General features: G+C 36.0%; 1 protein-coding gene across 1 annotated transcript; it reads right to left on the reverse strand.

Moving 5' to 3' along the window:
• Positions 1-16,008: 16,008 nt before the first annotated feature.
• On the reverse strand, positions 16,009-16,628 carry LOC109153041. Its single transcript, XM_019300776.1, has 2 exons — positions 16,217-16,628; positions 16,009-16,109 (listed from the first exon to the last, which is right to left on the reverse strand). Exons 1-2 carry the CDS (start codon positions 16,611-16,613, stop codon positions 16,075-16,077), a joined length of 432 nt encoding a protein of 143 aa, XP_019156321.1. The 5' UTR covers positions 16,614-16,628; the 3' UTR covers positions 16,009-16,074.

Genomic DNA, 16,628 nt, shown 5'->3' on the forward strand with positions numbered 1-16,628 from the left:
AGGAAGAGGGAGGAATCAGAAAGGATATTTGGAGTTATATATAGGTGTGAGAGAAGTGAAAGGAGGTTAATTAATTGGAATATAATTAATGGGGTTATGGTTTGTACGTAAGAACCCATAATAAATTAAATGAACAGGAAAATAAAAAAAGGGACGACGGCAAAACCCTAAAAGGTTATCACTTCTTTTTGGTTGAGTGATTGTGATTTCACTATCCCGAATAAAATGTTTCTTTTATGTCTTGGGTATTAGCCACATCTCCTATTCATTCAGTAATATAATTCTACTAGCCCGTAACGCAGAGATTCGAACTCATGACCTTTGATATCAAATTGAAACCTGTGTTCCATCTCAATCCAAAACTTAAATAAATAGTTAGATTACACATTAATGATTATATGTTCAACACTATTAACCTCATACTTAAGTGAATCAAACCATTTTACTTAAAATGTAACAAAACAAATTTATACCGTACCATTAATTTTTCTGGATCGATTAATTAATTGAATTGATATATAGATATATATGGTAGGGGAGTATAGTGGAGTGATGAAGCAAGGGTGTTTAAAGGTGTTTGTGTAGCCGTCTATAAGGCATTGGCTAAACTTGTTCCTTTTTAACGACAAGGATACTGTGAAATATCAGCAACACGTTAGCTTCAACCTTTAAAATTAAAATTAAATTAAATTATTTTTAAAAAAAAAAAAAGGAAAAAGCAAGATTTAATCCACGTCACTGTCCCCATTACCGTCATGGAATGCACTAAATTGGATAGTGGACCCACGCCCTCAATCTGGACAATTGCACACTGCACCGTTGACCAAAAAATATGGTTGAAATCATAAAAAGTTACGGAGTATATAGTTAATTACCTACTTACATCACTTGGCTATTCAAAAACTGCTTGCTCGCATGTGATTACCACACTACCGAGTATATGTTAATTATTATACAATTGCCCCGAAAAGGCGACTAATTAAGTGCATAGAATATAACTCTTGTATTTAAAAGTTACGAGTTGTTACATCAGGTGTGAGCTTTGTAATCATGAAAAATTGCAAATAAATGAGTTAATACCTTCCATGCAAATCTTTCGAGTATTGTGCTATTATCCATCCATTATGGCCCCAAAGTTTTAAATGGATAAGGAGACGTCTTCCGAGTTTCAAAAAATAACCTCCTTTGGTCCTCTGATCTATTAGATTGTCTGTTAATTGTGTCTTAAAATTAAGGACAAACTCGTCTTTTAAATAAGCTTCTTCTTTTCGATCGACGCTTAGCACTTTTTTTGTCCCAATTTATTTTTTTCCCCCCAAATCAGAGAGCCGTAATCAATGAGTCCTCAAGCATGGCTTGAAGCGTTGGCTTCTGCTGCAGCATGGACGACGCCATCGCCGCCCGAACTCGAGGGGTGGGTCTCGGGTTCTCCTTCCCCGCCAATCTCCGGAGGCTCTCCTGGCCAACGCTATACCCTCCGACAACGTGCATATATGCATGGAAGCTATCTATTAATTTTCTTGGTTTGAGCCGATCAACTATGGACAACCTTTATGTTATTTTAGCTCTTTAGCTTATGGTCATTTGTCGGCTAGCTAGCATCACAAGATAGGTTACACCTAAAGTGTATATTCAAATTGCAGATGTGAGTTTTTCTATAAATTAAAGAGAGCTATATCGCGATAAGTATAAATCAACCAAATCTAACTCTTAAAAGAGTAAGTTAGTCTTGTTGGCATGCAATTCAAGTCTCCCAACCAGAGTAGGTCAGTTTAATCACCCAAAATGCAAGGCTAAATGGGTCTATTGTTTGTATTCTTAATTACTAACTGGGTTGTCTTATAAGTTATAACTCCACAAAAGGAGTAATCAAACTCTAGCTACCTAGATTGTAACTATATACTAAACCAAATTCAATCTCCGACCTCAAGATTATTGGTCAAATCATAATCTAAATAAATTATAAATTAAAAAAAAAAAAAGAAAAAAAAAAAAAAAAGAAAAGACAACCTTGCATGCATATCCTAAAATTTATAAAGAAGATTAGCATGCATGTTGGTATGAACATGTTTTTCTGTCGTGTAAAGGCTATTTGGATAATCAGAGTCGTCCTTTATTGTTGGTGTACATGATCACACTCATCTTTAAACTTAATTATACTTTGGATTAGCCACTAATATTTCTTCTTCCTTTAATTTACATTGCAATTAACAAAATTAAAGATTTGACTCATCCTCACAACAAAGTTCTCATCTAATCTCAAACTTCTCAACTTAATATAATTAATTAATCGCCTCTTTAACATCCATTTAACACAAATCCCTCTTTCCCTCACCTTTGTTATTATTTATATTTTCTTAAGAGTATAAAGTATTTTAGTTATTAATTAATTAAGACCATATACGATAATAACGACAAATAATTTTTCGAATGTTCAAAATGATCTGAAAGTTAGTGGTTATCACGATTTTTTTAATACCACAAACTCTAAGATTTCAATCAATTTTCGATGCTCGTAAATCTCAAATTTTCCAGTAGCAAGATAAAAACAGGCATTTCAAATGATAATTAATTAAAAAATATTTTTGACATATGATATATCTTAACAATTGAATTTAATTACAAATTACAATGTACAACTAATAAGTATATTCCCTCCCACCACCCCACCCCCCAATTATATTTCTTTTCTTGCATGGGAAGATTGGAGGCTAACTTGATCTCATCTAATCTCATCTCATCCATATTAATTTTTGAATTAAAAAAGAAAAAAGTTGTTCATGGAATTCGTGGTAAATATACATTTGTATACCAAGCAGATAAGAGTCATAGTTGAGAGCTCTTTCATCTGTTTTTCAATAAACTTTATTAAATTACTACTTGACTAGCAAACATATATAAAGTATTGGGAGAAGAAGAACATACACATATAAAGTATATAATTTTTTAAAAAGGAAATTTGGTGTAAATTTGATAAGTTCTTATTATGTGTAATAATTTACAAATCACACAAGAGATATAAATTGTACGGGACTTTGTGTGACAGGTTCGATTGAAAAAGTATTAATAATAATCAAATTTGTAACTTTTTTATACGAGAATTATACTTCATCTACCATTTGAGTTTAATTTAATTTTATATAATTAGTGTATGTCGCGTTTGATCTTCGACGGTGACGAAATGATCCATAAACGCACAACGACAATCGTCGAAGCTAAAGATCGGTTGCAAGTGAGAATGCTTACCAAAGTGATGTATTACGTACGTTATTCATGCAATACTTAAAATAGATGGCTCTACTTGGTAACATAGTTAACGAACTTTTTGATTAATTAACTTTTTGTAACAGCTTGTTGCTCTAAAACACTAAAATTAAAAAAAGCTGCTTAAAGTAGCTTTTCAAATCAACTTTCTTATAAGGTCATTTTGCATGTAATTAGCTATCTGCTAACAGTTAATTTACCAACAATAAGTTAATGTCATCAACTAGTCAAACCCCTAACCCAATTAGCTAACAACTATTTAACAAACACTCTCCTAATACACTTTAGAGGTGTAAACGAGCCGAGCTGAGCTCGATAAGCATAGTTCGGCTCGAGCTCGAGCGAGCTCAAAAAATGATGATCGAGCTCGGCTCGGCAATTTTTCGAGCTCGATCTTGAGCTCGAGTTCGAGCTTGAGCTTGGGCTTGACTTGAGCTCGATTTTAGTCTCGAGTTTGACCTATTTGAATTCATATTTCAATTAATAATAAATATTATTTTATCTTTACATAAATAATAAAAACTTTAAAAATTCAAAAGTCCAAACTTCGGTAGTGGCATCTGATTTGATGCTCCTGCTTATCGGCGCCAGTGGCATCTCCGGGGAAGCACCAATTGAGCTCGAGCTCGAGCTTTGACCGAGCGGCTCGCGAGTCGGCTCATTTACACCCCTATTACACTTTAGTGTATTTAGTAATTTAGAATTTGTTTTTTTTTTTTTTTTAAAGGTGAAATAAAAACAGAGAATTTAAATAATAATGTACGTATTGGCAAATGTATTTTTTAAATTGAAAGAAAAAAATGGAGAAATAAAAACTACATTTTTTGGAAATAAAAACTACATAGTAGGAAAAAAAAAACGAAAATTGAAATAAACGCAATTCAAATACACCCCCTTCATCTAATACACCTTCAATTATTTCTGCCTAGAAAACACGACAGGGGACATCCCCAATCAAGTTGATCAGACGATTGTCTCATTAATTATAAGGTTATAATTCGATTCTTTAGTGAGATTGTTTATTATTATTAATGGTTTGAGTTGGTCAACTGTGGGCACAATTTATGCTAGTTTACCTTCTGGTTGTCATTTGCCGGGTAGAGTACAATTACAAAGAGGAGTTCACCCAAGGTGCACTTTTGAATAGTGGCCAGACTTTCCCGTAAACAGTGTTAGCTTGGCTATGTGCGGCAAAGGCCTGGGCACAGAAAAGTGACGCGTTTAATCTCCAATGTTAGAGATTCATCTTAATCTGAGGGAAAACTCAAAAACCCTTTGAAGTTGGAGGGGTAACTTAGGAAATTCACGTCTTATTCTTGTTCTTATATTGAAACCATTTTCGCAATTATTTTTCACTTCCCAGACTCGTATTTCAAGGTTATTTCACTTGTTAGGAATCTGGGTCTCGTATAAGGAACTTGAGAGTCAGTAAAAACAAGGTAATACTTGATCAGTACTTCTAGGCGTGTGAAATAATATGTACACTATCTTAAAAGTCTCCTAAGTTTTTATTTACACCTAGTTAGTTAAGATATTAAAAGTTTAAAACAGGAAAAAAATTACAATTAATCTTAAAAGATTCCATGGAAGAATGGTAGAAATACGTGACTATTGTGTTTCATCTTAAAAATTTATGGTATTGATTTTAAAGATTGCACTTTTGGCAGGATCTCATTTATTTATAAGAGCGGAACCACAAAAATCTAAAAACCGCCCTCAAAGCAAATTAAATTTTGAAACCATATATTTGGTCAAAAGGCAAAGCACAAGTAGGAATGACCCACCATGCAATACTGATCCATCTTTGCATGGCAAATGAATAAAAGATATGATAGTTGGTACGCAAAAATATATAATAAAGCTAGGAAAAAGGGCAGGATGAATATGAACATGGCTGATGTGGTGACAGATTTGAATATATAACAGTTAACAGACATGAAGAAAAAAAAAAAAAAAAAAAGATTAAAGAAGGTTCTTTATAAAAACGCACGAGCCTATAGGAATGGTTTGATGGGTGAATCTTGAAAAGATGTTGAAGTGGACTAATGTAGTGTATCGTAGAAAGTGATGATGTTTGGGTGAGAGTGTATTGAGGAATGTCTGAGTGTACACATATATATATGCGTTATCTAGATAGACCAGATTTGGATGGGTAACTAACGTAATGCTTATGTGTTTTTTGTGTTAACTTTTTTTTCTTTTCTTTTCTTTTTTCCCATCCACACTTTTCATCTATGCATCTAATCTCTTGCCCTACTCATCACATTTGAAGGAATATCCCATTTGATTATTGCCTTATTAGCTAAGTTTTATTGTCATCTTCTCACTCCACTCTCTTGGTATACAATAATGCATGATATATTTGATTATGAGAATATAGGAACTTAAGCGTATACTATAATTTTCGATCATATCTGACCACGGTATAGTAAGTGTTTCATGTTAAAGCATCCATACCAATGCAGATTTGATTTGGTGGTTTTTGGATAATGTAAGGTGATGTGGAGGAAAGAGAAGAAGCAGAGAGAATGACTTTTGTTCTCCTACAAGAATGGTTTTTGGAACAGTGCAGGTCATTTGGAAAACATCAGCTAATGTGCGCGTTTTGCGCACATCAAATGTATGTGCACTGCACGCGGTGGCGCGCCTGACAATCTCTTTTTTCTTTCTTTAAAAAAAAAAGTTTTGTTTTATTTATTTTTCTCGTTTTTCTCTTCCTTTTCATATTTTCTTTCCTAATCACACTTACCAAAACTTTTCAAAAACCACAAAAAAAACTTCACTATTATGGATGCCGGAAGTGGACCTTGCTCAAGCAGACAATCGACATGTGGCTTGTCATCTGAAACGTTTTACTCATTCAAGTCTACTTAGTTTAAACACGTGACGTAACTCACTTGACTAACCCGTATATAGGTAGGTGCCGCACACCCCATCAACAAGAATTGCGGCATATGTTTTCTTTTTTTCTTTTCTTTCTTTTTTTAAACAGGTTGATATGTCCGAGTGGTTAAGGAGATAGACTTGAAATTTGTTGGGTTTTGCTTGCGCTGGTTCAAATCCTACTGTCGACGATTTGTTTTTAAGTTTGCCTGCGTGGGCAGCTCAGTTGGTCACTACGGTCCTACATAAGGAGGAAATTTGTGAGTTATGACAGACAACCTACTAATTAAGGGTATCTTAATTAGATAGTTCAATCCTTGTTTTAAAAAAAATAATTATTTTATCAAATTCATAATTTTCTGATTTGTTCCACCTTCTTAACCACCCCTTTCGGGACAATTATGCCCTTATTTGATTCCTTTATAAAATATGCAAGACCTAGGGGCGGAGGGAGGAGGCTAGGGATAGCTTTGACCTAGCTAGACAAATGTTTGAAGTGTATATGTGTATTATACTTATAAGTATAATTAGGCCAAGCCACCAAAAAAAAAAAGTAATAAAAATATAAATAAATAAATAAATAAATAAATAAAATATAAAATTAGTTTTAAAAGTGTTGAAACGAAAATGCCCAGTGAACTGCCATGCATTTGCTCAAAATCAATCTCATAATAGACAAAAAAAAAAAAAAAAAAAAATTAAGAATAAATAAATAAAACATTAAAAAGTCTAAACACTCCATTACTTGGTGATCTCCTCATGCACATGCAATGGCAGCTAGGAATGACAGTAAAGGACTAAAGGCGATTACGTAAAATTGCGCACTATACTAGCGATTAAAGACTTTTGTGCCCTTGTCCTCATTTAAATATAATAAAAAATTTAGGAAAATGGTTAAATAGGTTCTTAAATTTTAATTGAAAGTATAATTAGACTCATAAACTTAAAAAATATAATTAAACACACAAATATATTAAAATGAATCAATTAAGTTTGATTTACTGATAAAATTATGGCTGTTGACCACTGTCCACAGTCATTAAAAAAATAAAATTAAATTCTCAATACTTCTTCGGCCTTCTCGACTAGAGGACGACGACCGACCGACCGATTGTCTTCTCTAGTGGAGAAAGCGACCAACAGTCTGGTCATCTTCTTCACTGGAGAAGGCGACCAGACGATCGTCTTCTCCATCAGTCTGGTCGTCTTCTCCGTTAAAGGAGACGACCTTCTGGCCGCCTTCTCCGATGGAGAAGACGACTGGTCTGGTCATCTTTTCTAATGGATAAGACGACCGTCTTGTTGCCTTTTCCAGTGGAAAAAACGAACAGATCCGATCATCTTCTCCACTAGAGAAGACGACCATTGAAAATGCGAGCTAGGGAACAAATAGCCTAGAAATACGAGCTAGGGGACAAAGACTACCCATATGCATTCATATATAACTAGTAATCACATCAACAAAATTTATTTATTTATTTCACTATACATTTTCATTCTCAACACTTAAATTTAATGTTCACACTGATGGAATAATTACGGAGCAAATCCAGACGACGTAATATGAAGTGAATCAGACCCGGGACCCGATTGACTACGCACGCGACCGGACGGACCATGGATGGGTCTGCCTCCCCGAGGTCCTCGGCTACTATCACGGGGTTCTCGGCTACTATCACGGGGTTCTCGGCTACTATCACGGGGTCCTCGGTACTACCACGGGGTCCTCGGTACCACCCTGGGTCCTCGACCACTACCATCCCGGGATCCCCGACCACCTTGGGGTCGGCTACCCCAGGGTCAGCCCACGTAGGCTCGGCCACCACGGGGTCGGCCTGCGTGGGGGTCGGCTCGGCCAAGCTCCGGGCTCGGCAGGGGACGAGGTCTCCGCGTAGTCCGAGTCATGCGGCTATTGTTGCGGCTCAATGCGGTTGGGGGCATCTCCAACGGTTTCTCCGGGGTTGTTATGTCGACATAGGCTATAAAATCCCTCCTTGATGTCCTAATCAGGGCATCTTCTACCTTCTTACTATAGTTGTCTTGTTATTGCATGTCCTGAACCTCTGTAATAGCATTATACATTCAATTAATACAATATTCGTCCTCATGACGCTTATTCGTACTTTATTTCTACCCGTATTATCATTTTATTCTTCATTTAATTTATTATATTCAATCATATATTCGGATTGTATAATCCGGACCCCCGAATTCATATAATCCATCACACACAAAATTTACTATTTTAAAACTATTGTCTTAAACTCATTCAATCCACAAGAGCAGTGCCGGAGAGCAGTGCTGGAGGTGTCGCCGGCGGGAACCTCCAGGAATGGCGATGGTTGTGACCGCGTACCGTTTACGAAGCCTAACAAGCCTTGACCCCGAAGAAACGGGATCACCTGCGTTCGCCAGTATAAATAGTTCCTGTGTGTGAGCTTGAGTGACACAAAGTGGTGCGCACTCGTTAGGGTGTTGGAATTATTTGGGGAGGAGATGGTGGTTACGGTACGCTCGGAACTACTCGACATTGTCGACGGGAAGAAAGAAAAAAAAATTGAGAGAATTTTGCCCGGCTAACTGATACCAGATGAATATGAAAACTGATAATCGATTGAATAACAGAATCAGATTACAATTAATACTCTCAGGAGAGAAAACTAACTAATAGCCAATAGACTAGGACTAATCTAGAATACATCAGATAATAACAATATTAATAATAATAATAAAACCATAGTCTAACATTCACAGCTCCATCAAGTTGTGGAAGATCAGATGAACGTAACATATATATTCATGTCTGAATCAGATGGCAATTCCAATAGGCAATTGTACTTGGCTTCTAAAGATAAAAGCAAGAAGCGATGAAAAAGAAATAGATTTTCCGAAGAAAATAATAATAATAAAGTAGTGAAAACAACGTAACATTGCATGGATAATATTATAGATTTTTAAAATGGGATAAATAAGTCCCCACTTTGATCACCCTCAATTTGCATGAAATCTTGGGTTCGATCTTTCCTGGAAAATGATGTATCTCATTCACTAAAACTCTCACCACACCCCATGATTTTAATTTATTTTTATTATATTAGATATTTCAATTTACATCAGACTTATCCTAAGCTTTCAAAAATTTCTTCTTAAAAGTTACTGAATGAGATAAATCGTGAGTCGCCCCGTCAGTTTTCAAATTCTCATCCTGCATGTACATTCTACACACAAGTAGTCTTCAATCTCATCTAATGGGTCAAAGTCATACCTTAAGGGCTTGTTTGGTTCACGGAAAATATTTTAAGGGAAGTGGAATTGGAATTCCATGGAAAAACAATTACTAGGAAGATGAATTTCATTGTTTGGTTGGTGAAAAAAGAATTACTCGGAATACTAATTCTATTGTTTGGTTAGATTTGGAATTGTAAGGAATAATGAGTATAAAGACCTATATGCCCCTACAAATTAATAAGAGTAATATAATTAAAAAAGAAAGTAAGGGTAAAATAGGCATTCCATCTCAACTTTTCTTCCCATCCTCCATGGAAAACAAAATCCTTGGTCCAACCAAGGATTTTGTTTTCCTCAAATTTGAGGAATTCATTTTCCAAATGGAAAATGAATTCCATGAACCAAACACAAGAAAATTACATTTTCCTCTACTTTAAGGAAAACTACATTTGGAAAACATTTTCCATGAACCAAACATCCCCTAATTTTTTTTTTTTAAAGAAGAGAAAGAGAGTAACAAAAATTATTGTCTATTTTTTTTAATTGAATTAGAATATGTCACGTAAGTAGAGTGTGAAAAAATAAAATAAATTGAGGGTATGAATGAATGGTATTAATTACACTATTACTCTTGTTGTGGTAAGGTGTATCACATCAAAGGTATACGTAGATGCATTGAACTGAGCCTTGTGAACTTTACTTGACTTTTTGGACCTTTATTTTGGGCTCCCAAAGTCCCAATAACTCCAACTGATATTGGGCCTGGTTCATAAATATTGGGCAATTTATATCCTACACCACGGCGCGCGTTACACTATGCGCCCAGATGCAAAACGACGTCGTTTTAATTATTTTTTTTTTGAAATTTTCCGCCCCAGTGAATGGCAGTAGTTTTTTCTTTAAAAAAAACCTGCTGTTCAAGAATGTACATAATGTTATACTAGAATACACATAATGTTATACATGAATGTACATAATTATATAACAAAATATACATACTCTTTTAAAAAGATAATACACATAATCTAACATAATACATAATAAACATAAACTTTTAACATAATACACATCAACTCTTAACATAATACACACAAATTTTCTGATTCGGATGTACATAATTGTATAAAAAGAATGTACATAATTGTATAAAAAATACACATAACTGTATGAACCAATACACATAACGTTGTGAACAAATACACATAACGTTGTGAACAAATACACATAATCTCAGCAACTTCCTACCGCGCCTCCCAACACTACCGCAAAACGACGTCGTTTTGGGAGGCGCGCGACGCACAGTGCTATGTGCGCCGTGGTGTAGGATATAACGATTGTGAATATTGTTTACATAATGTATGGATTTTTTAAAAAAAATCTAAAAGTAGGTCAACTTGAATCAGCACGCCTTTATGTAGTGGTTATGAGTTTCCTCATTACTCGAAAAATTAAGGTTAGTGAATTGGTACATTGAAGTCAATCGACGAGATTTGAATCTAGGAATGGTCGTTAACGAACCAAACATAAATCAATGAAGGTTGTTCATGTTTGTTTGTTAAGATTTTTAGAGTATTCGTGTTTGTTTGTTAAGGTTTTTTTAAATCCTATTCGTGTTCGTTTGTTAAGCGTTGATCAGTGTTCGTTAACGTTCGCGAACACGTTCGTTAATGTAAACGAACACGTTCATGAACATGTGCGTTAACATTTGCAAACACATTCGTGAACATGATGCTTATGTTCATAATCACCTACGTTCGTTAACCGTAAATAATCTATATTCACAAACAATATTAACTTAACAAACAACACAATGTGTGTGTATGAACATGTTTATAAACATTATTAAACGAATACGTACTAAACGAGTTTGTTAGTGAACATTTTTCTGGCACCACTATATTGTATTGTACTCCGTATATAATATAATAATATAAATATAAATTAATATTTTTATATAAAAATTTATTGAATTAAAATATAATTTATTAGTAGCTTACTTTTTCCAGTCATTCATCAAGAGATGGTTATGTCGGCACAAAGATGACAAATAAAATCTGTCTCTTCTCTCCTACGCTACGTCGGCCATTGAGTGAATGTCATTTTCTTAGTTTTGCCACCATCTCAAATTATTTATTATTTAATATTTATTAGGATTAGATGTGTAATAATTTTATGAGAATTCTTATAAAGTTGTATGTTAGGAATTGAACCAAACCGATCGGACACTATAGCAACTGAATTGAGTTAGAATCGTGAGACCAGTTTTGATTACAATTTAAAATTGAAACTCAGAAAATTCTGATTTTGATTTATTAGAAATAGAAATCGAAATATGCATTCCGATTCCGAACATAGAAAAGGAATATATATATATATATATATATATATATATATATATATATATATATATATATATATATATATATATATATATATATAAAGGGGTGATCACATGTGGCAATGTTGTTAGGTGTGGTCATATGGTCAATTATAGGCCATTAGATTAGATAGATCCAACGAATCATATTAATCAATATTTTTCCAGTATTTTCGCGCACATTCTCCTACCCAGCGAATTGCAAGGGTAAACTTGTCATAAAATACCGGAATAGGGAAAATCACATTGTTGTGTGTTTTATTAGACTATTGGTGCATGTTGTCAACACTGTTGGTGTATTCTGGAACCCGGCCGCTATAAATGGCCACTGTAATTACCATAACACGGGAATACACCATTAGTGTGTTTCACTGTGGTGTGTTTAATTACACTATTGGTGTATGTTGTCAATGTAAGCACATAATCCACGTAATAAACGGTAAATACGTGGCTAATGAAAAGAGTTCGGATCACCAACCTCCAGCCATAGCTTTGATTCTTGATCACCAGGGACTCGTTGCAGAAGTTCCTCGGGCTGCTGTAGAATCTGCGTAAGTTTCAGTTATGTTTCTCTCACTTCTCTCAGTGACTCTAGATAGGTGTATGATACGTCAACCGAGCAGTGAGAGGACTTAGGGGTCTAAATAACCTACATCCCATCAATGTAGGTAACCAATTACCTAATGCTGACTAAGTTCTAATACTTAGTCAGCCTATTGATTTGCACCACTTAAATTACTATTGTTATTATATAATAATAGACTTAATAATAATAATAACAATATAGGGAAAACGTTACATTCTCCCACTTGGTGCAAATGCGGAACTCAAAAACAGGATTTACACCAACCATAATGATATGTCCTCCTTAGCGCAAGTAATATCCATTATGATCAAATGCAAATTGCCTTTGAGTACTTTAGGTAATCAAACTTTAATGAAACAAACCATATGTTCATTTCAAGTCCACTGAAGTATGTTTCCTTATTGAGATAAACTGAATTGTGTACACACTCAAAGAAAACATCTGAAGTATCTGAAAAACTGAAGTGCAAAAGAATTTCATTATTCAACTGAATGCATATACAAATTACAAAGAGGACGAAAGTCCTATTTTCTTAATCAGATCCTTAAATTTAAATGGAGGCATGCCTTTAGTAAAGGGATCTGCTAGCATCAACTCAGTATTAATGTGTTCAATGAATACAACTTTATTCTTGACACACTCCCTAATGGCTAAGAACTTGATGTCGATGTGTTTACTTCGACTCCCACATTTTTCGTTCTTAGCTAGGAAGACTGCAGCTAAGTTGTCACAATAAACTTTAAGTGGCTTAGATATAGAATCCACAATTCTAAGTCCAGAGATGAAATTCTTGAGCCACACACCTTGCGAAGTAGCCTCGAAACAGGACACGAACTCGGCTTCCATGGTAGAAGTAGTTATTAAGGATTGTTTAACACTTCTCCATGAAATAGCCCCACCGGCCAATATGAAGACGTACCCGGAAGTTGACCTCCGAGAATCAACACAGCCAGCGAAGTCCGCATCAGAATAACCAACAACATCCAGGATGTCCGTCTGCCTAAAACCCAACTTGAAATCTATAGTACCTTTGAGATACCTTAGAACTCTCTTCACAGCTCCCCAGTGATCCATGCCCGGATTATGCAAGTACCGCCCCAACATACCGACGGCAAAGGCAATGTCAGGCCTTGTACAAACTTGAATATAGCCAAGACATCCAACCGCTTCAGCATATGGAATATCTTTCATACGCTCCTTTTCCAAGTCATTCTTAGGACATTGGTCCAAACTAAACTTATCCCCTTTTGCGATGGGAGCAACATTCGGTGAACAATTTTGCATCCGAAATCTCTCCAAAACTTTGTTAATATAGGTTTCCTGCGATAGACCCAGTATACCCCAGGACCTATCCCTATGAATCTTTATGCCAATGACATAAGATGCTTCACCCATATCTTTCATATCAAAATTTTTGGAAAGGAACTGTTTCACGTCACGAAGCATCCCCACCTCATTAGTGGCGAGTAGGATATCATCCACATATAAAACAAGGTAACATATTTTACTCCCACTAACTTTCTGGTATATACAAGGATCTAAGGGACTTTCAACAAAACCAAATGATGAAATGACCCCGTCAAACTTAATATACCACTGACGGGAGGCTTGTTTCAAACCGTATATGGACTTCCTAAGCCTACACACCAAATCCTCACCCCCTCTAGAAGAGAAACCTTCAGGTTGTTTCATATAAACTTCCTCTTCTATATCACCATTTAGGAACGCGGTTTTCACATCCATTTGTTGCAACTCAAGGTTAAAGTGTGCAACTAAAGCCAGAATGATTCGAAGAGAATCTTTCTTTGATACAGGAGAAAAAGTCTCCTTGTAATCAATTCCTTCTTTTTGAGTAAATCCCTTAGCAACGAGTCTGGCCTTGAACCTCTCAATGTTACCTAATGAGTCTCTTTTGGTTTTAAATACCCATTTACAGCCAATCGGCTTGGCCCCATTAGGTAACTCAACAAGGTTCCAAACTCCATTACTCTTCATGGAATTCATTTCATCTTTCATGGCTTCTAACCACAAATCGGACTGTGCACAATTCGTAGCTTGTGAAAATGTTATGGGATCATCTTCAGCTCCAATGTCAGATTCTTGTAGATACGATACGTAATAGCTAGGAACTGCCGAGCGCCTTACCCGAGTAGACCATCTTAATGTTGTAACACCAGTACCTTGTGAAGGTTGTGGCGCCATTTCCTCTTCAGGAACTAGATGAAGTTCTTGAATTGGTTCAACTTCAGTCTGTGCGGGTTCAGGATCTTGCTGAAAATCCTGATTTGGTTCAACCATTGGCTCGAAGTCTAGTTCAGGAGGTTGCTGTAAGTCTTGAACTTGTTCTTCCAATGGTTGAGTTTCAACAGCTTGTGGAATCTCAATAATGGGTTGTACAATCGCAGGTGTGACTGAAGGCGCGCTGCGTATAAGTGCAACTCCGTTAGATGACGTTGAAGGGCAAGAGTCAAAATGATCAAATAAAGGAACTAAGTCCTTAAATCGATCTCTCCCACTGATCAAGTCATCTTCAAGAAACTTAGCATTTCTCGATTCCACTATCCTAGTTGTATGTTTTGGACAATAAAACCTATAACCCTTAGAAGACTGTGCATACCCAATAAAGAAAGCACTTATCGTCCTCGGGTCAAGTTTCTTTTCATGTGGGTTATAAATCCTCACCTCAGACGGACAACCCCAAACACGCATATGAAGCAAACTCGGTTTCCAACCTTTGAAAAGCTCAAAAGGTGTCTTGGAGATAGCCTTGGTCGGAACCCGGTTTAATATATACGTTGCCGTCTTGAGAGCGTCGGTCCACAATGATTTTGGAAGTGTGGAGTTGCTTAGCATACTCCGCACCATGTCCAAAAGAGTCCGATTCCTTCTTTCAGCAACACCATTTTGATCCGGGGAACCCGGCATGGTGTATTGGGCAACAATCCCATGCTCTTGAAGGAATTTAGCAAACGGACCCAAAGCTTGTCCATTTTCTGTGTATCTACCATAATATTCACCACCTCTGTCTGACCTAACTATTTGTATTTTCTTCTTGCATTGGTTTTCAACTTCAGCCTTAAAGGTTTTAAAGGCATCCAATGCTTCATACTTATGATGAAGTAAATACACATAGGTAAATCTAGAGAAGTCATCTATAAAGGTAATGAAATATCTCTGACCTTGCATATCCATATCTGGACAGCATATGTCAGTATGAATTATTTCTAACAATGTTGAACTCCTATTGGCACCTTTCTTTGACTTGTTAGTCTGCTTGCCTTTTATGCAGTCTATACAAGTCTCAAAATCAGTATAGTCTAGAGTAGAAAGTACTCCATCCTTTACCAACCTTTTAATGCGATCAAGGGAGATGTGTCCCAATCTCCGATGCCACAACATTGAAGATTTATCGTTAACACTACACCGTTTGGTGCCAGTTTGAACATGTAAGGAATCATAACTTGCAACGTTTTGTAAGTGAAGACAATAAAGACCATTAGACAATGTACCATTTCCAATACAAGTAGAATTATAAAAGAATTTAAAATACTTGTCTGAAAAGTTAAAACTGAATCCCAAAGGTACAAGCCTCGAAATGGAAACCAAATTTCGTGAAAAAGTTGGTACGTAAAATGTCCTTTCTAAATTCAAGACGAAGCCACTTTCTAAAATCAGCTTGCAAGTCCCTACAGCTTCAACCGGCGAGCCCATCTTATTTCCGGAGAAGATGTTTCGCTCACTTGACATCGGTTGTCTCAGATTTTGCATATCCTGTAAAGAATTTGCAATGTGGATTGTTGAACCAGAATCAATCCACCAAGTGTTAGCATTAACGTCTGACATATTGGATTCAAAACAAACAAAGGAAGAGATCATACCTTTCTCAGACATCCACTTCTTAAACTTCGCACAGTCTTTCTTCATATGCCCCTTCTTCTTACAGAAGAAGCATTTCTGTGCTTTCTTAATGTCGGTCTGAGGGGATAATTTTGCTTTCCCTTTAGCTGTAGTGTGGCGCTTTCCAGATCTTCCCTTAGGCTTGGCTATAGCAAGCATGACATTCTCCCCTTTTTGTTCCTGGCGTAGTCTCCCTTCTTCTTGCACACACTTATTAATAAGATCATTAATAGACCATTTCTTGTCATGTGTGTTATAGGCAATTTTGAAGGTGCTATACTCAGGCGGGAGAGTGTTGAGTGCAAAATGCACTACAAATGAGTCTGGCAGCTTGATCTTCAACTTGTCAAGCTGTGCTGCAATGTCACTTAGTTGCATTATGTGACTGCGCAC

Source organism: Ipomoea nil, unplaced genomic scaffold (assembly GCF_001879475.1).
Source record: "Ipomoea nil cultivar Tokyo-kokei standard unplaced genomic scaffold, Asagao_1.1 scaffold2480, whole genome shotgun sequence".
Taxonomy (NCBI): Eukaryota; Viridiplantae; Streptophyta; class Magnoliopsida; order Solanales; family Convolvulaceae; genus Ipomoea; species Ipomoea nil.